At 50.5% G+C, this 8218-nt stretch overlaps 1 protein-coding gene across 1 annotated transcript in view; it reads left to right on the forward strand.

Moving 5' to 3' along the window:
- The first annotated feature begins 305 nt into the window (after nt 1-305).
- The window catches only part of WDR7 (WD repeat domain 7), a 36404-nt gene continuing 28491 nt past the window's right edge, over nt 306-8218 (forward strand). The window contains 13 exon segments of the mRNA XM_031064437.1: nt 306-474; nt 1143-1249; nt 1648-1726; nt 1865-2039; nt 2575-2651; nt 4119-4238; nt 4558-4703; nt 5089-5191; nt 5305-5446; nt 5721-5969; nt 6386-6606; nt 7098-7293; nt 8151-8218. The exon segment at nt 8151-8218 is cut by the window's right edge and continues 141 nt beyond it. Coding sequence (XP_030920297.1) covers nt 319-474; nt 1143-1249; nt 1648-1726; nt 1865-2039; nt 2575-2651; nt 4119-4238; nt 4558-4703; nt 5089-5191; nt 5305-5446; nt 5721-5969; nt 6386-6606; nt 7098-7293; nt 8151-8218 — 1839 coding nt within the window. The 5' untranslated portion in view covers nt 306-318.

Genomic DNA, 8218 nt, shown 5'->3' on the forward strand with positions numbered 1-8218 from the left:
GGGAGAAGATGGCAAATACATGAGGGGAAAAGAGCAGGAAACATGAGGAAAAAAGAGTGGGAAACATGAGAGAAAAAGATGGCAAAAACATGAGGGAAAAGAGCAGGAAACGTGAGGGGAAAAGATAGAGGAAACATGAGGGGAAAAGAGCAGGGAATGTGAGGGGAAAAGAGCCGGAAACATGAGGGGCAAAGAGTGGGAAACATGAGGGGAAAAGATGTTAAAAACATGAGGGGAAAAGATAGCAAAAACCTGAGGGAAGGGAGCGGGCCGTGCCTGATGCTGCTGCGCTCTTGGGGTTGCAGGCGCGCCGTGGCCATGGCCGGGAACAGCCTGGTGCTGCCCATCGTGCTGTGGGGCCGGCGCGCCCCCACGCACTGCGTGTCCTCGCTGCTGCTCGTGGATGGCTCCGTCATCGTCACCGGCTGCCACGACGGGCAGATCTGCCTCTGGGACCTGGCTCCTGACCTGCAGGTAATGGAGGCACCGTGCCCCTCGGCGTGCCCTCCCTCTCCCCGTGCTCGGGCAGCTGCTCTGCCCTGCCCACAGCGCTGTCGGGGGTTACAAACAGGGGGTTTGCCTCTTGGGCTTCCTACAGGAGCAGCGCCTTTTTTAACTCGTTCCCATTTCTTGGAGCTGCTCTAAACCAGTTGCTTTCTAGTTGAGCTGTTTAATACTGTGTTGTGAAAAGGAGTTCCTTCCCAATATCCCATCTGGCAGTGGGAAGCCCTTTTCCTGGCACTCCATTCCCTGTCCCAAGTCCCTCTCCAGCTCTCTTGGAGCCCCTTTTGGCACGGGAAGGGGCTTTAAGGTCTCCTCTTATTTATGGGTTTATGGGGAAAACTCTTAATGTGCAACACAGTCTTTTATATATGGCCAAACTCAATTTAAATTGAATTGAGCCAAAGTCAGCTCTTGATTTGTAAATATTGGGAGGAATTTGCAAAATGCTTTTCCCCCCCAGAAAATTCTTATTTCTGTGTGAAGTAGAAATTGTTCCAAGATGATCCATCCACTGCTGTGTTAATTAAACATGTGTGCACATATGAATGCATATATAACACATGAAGTAGGAAGCTGGGATATGGATGTTCTGGTCATTTGTGTGATTTTGACTCCCTGTTTTCTTTCCCTGCTCCCAGATCAATCCCAGAGCTCTGCTCTTTGGTCATACAGCCTCAGTTACTTGTTTATCCAAGGCCTCAGCTTCCAGTGAAAAGCAATATATAGTGAGTGCATCAGAGAGTGGGTGAGTTTCTAAGTGTTTATTATGTGCAATGATGGGAATTTGTGCCCAGTTTACCCATATATTCAACACTGTGTTTGATTTTTATCCTTTTGTCCTCAAGAGAAAATTCCTCAGCAAATACATTTTACTTTTTGATTGGTTTTATTTATTAATCAGAGAGCAGCAGCTAAGTGGTAGAAGGGGGTAATAGCTGCTCATTTGAACTGCTGCAGGTTCTGTAATTTATCCTCACAGGGAACAGGAGGTTGTGTGGATTTAGGAGTTGATTTTGAGTTTCTCTAAATGCAGCTGACCTAATCCCTAATAAATGGTTCAAGTGAAGGTCCCCCCAGTGTGGAGGGTGTGAGGTGCTTGGAAGCCTAGCCTGTTTTCCAGGTGGTGTTTTCCCTGTGTTCCAGGGAGATGTGCCTGTGGGATGTGAACGATGGGAGGTGCATCGAGTTCACCAAGCTGGCCTGTGCACACACGGGCATCCAGGTGAGCGTGGGAGCACTGGCGGCGAGGGAGGTGTCCTCTGCAGGCAGCAGGATGGCTTTGGGAGCACACCTCAGGGCCAGGCTGGTTTGATGCCTGCCCTGCACGGATTCTAATCTGTGTTTGCTCCCATCTCTGCAGTTCTATCAGTTCACAGTCGGCACGCAGCGGGAAGGGAGACTCCTGTGCCATGGACATTACCCTGAAATTCTGGTGGTGGATGCAACCAGCCTGGAGGTTCTTTACTCTCTGATATCCAAGATCTCTCCTGACTGGATCAGCTCCATGACCATCATCCGCTCCAACAGGACACAAGGTGATTGTTTCTTGTGGCAGGGACACCTTCCCCTGTCCCAGCCTGGCCTTGGGCACTGCCAGGGGCAGCCACGGCTTCCCTGGGAATCCTGGATCAGCTGGGGTGTCACCTGAGCACAGGCTGGGTTGGTTCTGCTCATGGTGTTAATTTGGTGGGCTTCAATTTCTGGCAGACAGGTGTCTTGTTGGGATGTTCCTGTTGTGGAGAGTGGAATTCCTGAGAGGTTTGGGGAACACTGAGGAGAAAATCCTGACTAAAGGACTTCTCTCTTGAGTTAAGGCTCAGCAAGAGTTGTAAACTGGGCATTCCCAAAATCCTGGGGTGGGAAAGCTCAGCTCTTATCCCCACAACAAATAACTTGCTGGGACAACTGGAAGTGATCTCTGCCATGAAGGGTTCATTCGTCCCTTGTTCCATCTTCACAAATGAACACTCCATCTGGAAGCACGTGCTCAGGAGTGCTGGGTCAGGGTTTCACTGCTGCTCAGCTGTGCCCAGGTGAGGAGCTCTCTGTGCCTCATGTTGTGTTTCCCAGAGGACACTGTGGTGGCTGTGTCCGTGACTGGCATCCTGAAGGTCTGGATCATCACCTCGGAAGTCAGTCGGATGCAGGTAGGCACAGGCTGCTGGATTAGTGGCACTGCTGGTGGGATGGAGGGGTCTGTCCCTGATATTTTCTGCTGATAGCCTTTTTCCTATTCCAGTGGAAAATAGCTTACTGAACTTTCCTTTACTGGTTTAAGTTGCCACCAGAATTCCTAGTACTCCTCAGAGAACTGATTTCCAAATGAAGTGTAGGATTATGTCCAGTTTTTCTAAATCTGATTTTTATTTGTACCATGTAGTGATTCGGGGTTAATATTTTGCTGAGCAGACCATACAGTTTTTAGGAGTAGTCATTATAAGGGATTATCTCCAGCTCCCTGTTATTTGCCGTTTCCTGGGTACTGATGAATAAAAGTCTTCAAGGAGATTTGCCCCAGATCTCAGGGGCAAATCAAGGTTTTCTTCAGGGAAACCTCTTGTAAAATACATTTATCAGCTAAGGAAAAATCACCTTCTCTTTGGGAGTGGAATCTGCTTCAGTGGCTGCAAGGTCAGCAGCACTAATCTGGGGAACCTGGGGATTTACGTGCCCAGAGGGAACACCACGTGCTCTGCAGATCTGCTTAGGAGGAGTCATGGAGTAAAGCCTGCTCCGAGGGTTGGGTTTTTCATGGAGTAAAGCCTGCTCCGAGGGGTTGGGTTTATCCTGGAGTAAAGCCTGCTCCGAGGTTGGGTTTATCCTGGAGTAAAGCCTGCTCCGAGGGTTTGGGTTTATCCTGGAGTAAAGCCTGCTCAGGGGTTTGGGTTTGTCATGGGTAAAGCCTGCTCCGAGGGTTTGGGTTTATCATGGAGTAAAGCCTGCTCCGAGGTTTGGGTTTATCCTGGAGTAAAGCCTGCTCCGAGGGTTGGGTTTATCCTGGAGTAAAGCCTGCTCCGAGGGTTTGGGTTTATCCTGGAGTAAAGCCTGCTCAGGGGTTTGGGTTTGTCATGGGTAAAGCCTGCTCCGAGGGTTTGGGTTTATCATGGAGTAAAGCCTGCTCCGAGGTTTGGGTTTATCCTGGAGTAAAGCCTGCTCTGAGGGTTGGGTTTATCCTGGAGTAAAGCCTGCTCCGAGGGTTTGGGTTTATCCTGGAGTGAAGCCTGCTCCGAGGGTTTGAGTTTATCCTGGAGTAAAGCCTGCTCAGGGGTTTGGGTTTGTCATGGGTAAAGCCTGCTCCGAGGGTTTGGGTTTATCATGGAGTAAAGCCTGCTCCGAGGTTTGGGTTTATCCTGGAGTAAAGCCTGCTCCGAGGGTTTGGGTTTATCCTGGAGTAAAGCCTGCTCCGAGGTTTGGGTTTATCCTGGAGTAAAGCCTGCTCTGAGGGTTGGGTTTATCCTGGAGTAAAGCCTGCTCCGAGGGTTTGGGTTTATCCTGGAGTGAAGCCTGCTCCGAGGGTTGGTTTTCCCTGCGGCACCTGCAGGAGCGCCTGGCACGGTGCTGGGAGCAGAGGGAGCAGGCAGGAGGCGGCTGAGGGCTGGTTCTGTTTGCTCCAGGACACCACGCCGGTGTTTGAGGAGGAGTCCAAGCCCATCTACTGCGAGAACTGCCAGAGCATTTCCTTCTGCGCCTTCACGCAGCGCTCGCTCCTCGTCGTGTGCTCCAAGTACTGGAGGGTAAGGCACAGCCCCCTCCCTCAGGAACCCCCATTAAACCACATGAGACATCCAGGTGAAGGTGCTTCAGGTCTCTTCAATCTACCTCTGCATCAAAATACACAAATATTTAATGTAAATATACATCTATTTAATGTATTTCTAGATATTTAATCCAAATCTCTGCCTGTGGTGAGGTTTGGAACAGGATGGCCCTTAAGGTCTTTTACAACCCAAACCATTCCATGATTCTGTGATACTGAACCCAAAACCAGCTGCTGCCTGGGCATTTTACTATTTAATTAATTGGTTAATAATCACAGACTTTGTTTCCTCTCAGGTCTTTGATGCTGGAGATTATTCCCTCTTATGTTCAGTGCCCAGTGAGAATGAGAAGACCTGGACTGGTGGGGACTTTGTGGCAGCTGATAAAGTGATTGTATGGACAGAGGATGGACAGAGTTTCATCTATAAATTACCAGCCAGGTACTCAACAGAAAAATACCCCCTTTATTTAATTTTTGATTTGAATTGAGTTTATTGAAGAGCTACTGAAGTATTGATCCAGTAAGGGAAGACATGTAAATATAAAGCTATCAAATGAATTCAAAATTTGGCATCAAAGAGGTTAAAAATGACAGGAGTAAAATCAAAGATTTTCTTTCTGATATCTTCATGTGTTCTGGGTAGTGATAGTGTTTTATCTTGGATATTCCCACATAAATCATGTGGGAACTCCTTCCTTGCCCTTGTGTGATCAGAGCATGAGGATGGGAGCATCACCCATGTCCTGCTGTAGGAATCACTCTTTAAATGCAAGGAATTTTATTAATATAAATGTATTATCTCCTTTCTCTGTTCCTACCCGCAGCTGCCTCCCAGCCAGCGATTCCTTCCGCAGGGATGTGGGGAAGGCAGTGGAGAACCTGATCCCACCTTTGCTGTACAGCGTGTTGGACAGAGCAGAGAAACAGGTACATCTCTTTAAGGGGCTGTGTTGGGCTTGTCCTGCTTTGAAAGGAGGGAAGCTTGGAGCTGAGCACGTGCTTTGTGCCTGCTCTGAGCTTGTGCCTTTTCTTTCCAACAGCTCCTGATATGTCCTCCAGTGACTCGCTTCTTCTGTGGCCAGAGGGAGTTTTCCTACAGGCTCTTAATCCAAGGGGACTCCTCGGGGAGGCTGTGCATTTGGAGCGTGCCCGACACCCTGGAGCAGCAGGAGGGTGCAAAAGGTACCTCAGTAATAGCCAGATCTTGGTGCTTTCTGTGTGTTTGTGCTGGATAAAGCCGTGCTGGTTCTCCCACGGATCACAAAGTTGGGGTTTAATTGTTACCTCCTTGCAGGAGTTGTAGTATCTTCACCTTGTCAGATATGCTCAAAATCTTAATTAGCATTTTTCTTGTAGTGACTTCATTCCCAGTAGAGAATCCCACAGTGGGTTGGGGAGACCTTAACCATCCAGTTCCATCTCCCAGCTCAGCCCGGGCATTCCCGTCCTTTCCCAGGCCTGCAGGCAGCCACGTCCAGGTCCCTGCAGGAGGCCTTTGACCAGCTGAGCCCACGGCCCGCGGGCATCATCGACCAGCTGAGCATGGTGGCCAACGCCAGCGAGCCCCTGCGCGTCACCGCCAGCGTCTACATGCCGGCCCACGGGCGCCTGGTGTGCGGCCGCGAGGACGGCAGCATCGTCATCGTGCCCGCCACGCAGACCGCCATCGTGCAGCTGCTGCAGGGGGAGCACATGCTGCGCCGAGGTACGGCCGTGCAGGGCTGGGAATGCACCAGCCTGCTGCCATCGTGCAGCTGCTGCAGGGGCAGCAGGAACCCCACAAACCTGCTGTGCCCCTCTGTGCCGGCAGTCCTTGCAGCTGTCCAGCCAGGCCAGGTGAATTTGGGTGTTTCTGCAGGGTTTTTGAGATGTAGGGGCAGAGATAAGGTGGGGGAGCATCTCCTGTGCTGTCCAGGATTGTTCCAGTAGAAATCTCTGTGGGGAAACCTGCCAGGGTTCCTGGTGGGATCCGTGTGCTGTGCCTGGGCTGCTCTTGGGTGTGTGGGTTCCATGTGACATTATCTTCATAGTCTGGGGGTCTGAGTGCAGAACAAGCACCTGGGAGTCGATTGTTGAATTTCTGCTTTCCCTCTCTTTCCCTGTGCTTTTGCCCACGGGCAGGCTGGCCCCCTCACAGGACACTCCGAGGCCACCGGAACAAGGTCACGTGCCTGCTGTACCCTCACCAGGTGTCCTCCCGCTACGACCAGAGGTACCTCATCTCTGGAGGGGTGGATTTCTCTGTCATCATCTGGGATATCTTCTCGGGAGAGATGAAACACATCTTCTGTGTCCACGGCGGAGAGATCACGCAGCTGCTGGTTCCACCAGAAAACTGCAGTGTGAGTGCTCCAGGATAACCCTTCCCGCACCTCAGTGCTCCTGGGGAATGGGAATGCAGCAAGGAATGCTGGGGATGTATCACTGACCCAGCTCTTGCAAGAGCTTCACTAAGAAGAGCTTGGTTATTCTGTTTCTTATGGTTTTCCCACCATGTTTTAATTCTATAAAGGGTTGAAAATAGGGGCTTTATTAAAGCTATTAAAAAGAGGGTTTAGAGACAATCTTGCCTCTTGAAACTTAATAAATAGAATTTAATGAACAAAGTGACATCGATTGAAAACTCTGGAGTTTGCTTAACAAAATGGGGTTTAATACCCATTTCTCTTCATGATGGGAATTTCTGGTCAGGGAATTCTGTTCCCAGGACCTCAGTGAGTTTGAACATTGGTGTAGGTGCCTGAGTTTGGTGTCCCTGCCCGGCCCAGTGGGGGAAAGGTTTTTAACACCAGCTGTGCACTATGATGAAGCTGTTTCTCTGTTCCCTCCTCAGGCCCGAGTGCAGCACTGTGTCTGCTCTGTGGCCAGCGATCACTCGGTGGGGCTGCTGAGTCTGAGGGAGAAGAAGTGCATCATGCTGGCATCCCGCCACCTGTTCCCCATCCAGGTGATCAAGTGGAGGCCCGCTGATGACTACCTGGTGGTGGGCTGCTCCGACGGCTCCGTGTACGTCTGGCAGATGGACACTGGTGAGCTCAGACATCCTGGCTAATCCCTTTGTCGTGGGTAGAGCTAGAGATCTGAAGTACAGAAATACAGATCTGCTCCTAGTGCTGTCAGAGCTGCGTCTGAGGGATGTAGGGGTGATGGGGGTAGGATGGAGACCAGAGATCTCTGGAGCCAGGTCGTGGAAATTGGGGTTTATTGCAAAGGGCCCTGCTGGGAGCTGCCAGCCACAGCTCAGAGCAGGCCTGAGAGAAGTAAAGAGTGAGGCAAAGAGGATGAGAGAGCGAGGTTCCCATTACAATACCATCAATCTTCTCCTGTGCTGAATAATCTAATTCTTACTAACCAATCTAGTACAAGATACAAATCCTAGAGCACTTACATACAGCCTGTAAGAATCATTACATTACCATACTGTGTTACATTTTAAACCCTAAAAACTCCTCTTTGGGCCCCCTCTGCCAAGCTGTAGGGTCTGCTCTGACCCTTGGGCCTGTCTGCAAGCAGAGGGTGTTGTTCCATCAAAAGGGATTCCCTTCAGCCAGCCACACCATTGTTTTCCAGTTGTTCAGTAACTGAGGGATCTCAAAGCTTGCTTTCATTTCAATCTCACTTATAGTTTCCATATTCTCAAAACCTTTTGCTAGGCATTCATATCTATAAGGCTTTCCTGTTTCATCTCCCCCAGCAGAGGGAGAATTCAAACACTTTGGCACATTTCTATGAGGAGCGTCACACCGGGGGTTTGTGACCCTCATGGAAACGTAGAGAATTCCATCCTTTCAGGCGTGCTGGTTCAGAGCCAGCTGGTTACCTGTCACCCCCAGGTGTCCCTGCCCCGCGCAGGGGGGATGTTGAGCTGTGCCTGTCCCCGTTCCAGGGGCTCTGGACCGCTGTGTGATGGGGATCACGGCCGTGGAGATCCTGAGTGCCTGTGACGAGGCCGTG

This window comes from Geospiza fortis, unplaced genomic scaffold (assembly GCF_000277835.1).
Source record: "Geospiza fortis unplaced genomic scaffold, GeoFor_1.0 scaffold143, whole genome shotgun sequence".
Taxonomy (NCBI): domain Eukaryota; kingdom Metazoa; phylum Chordata; class Aves; order Passeriformes; family Thraupidae; genus Geospiza; species Geospiza fortis.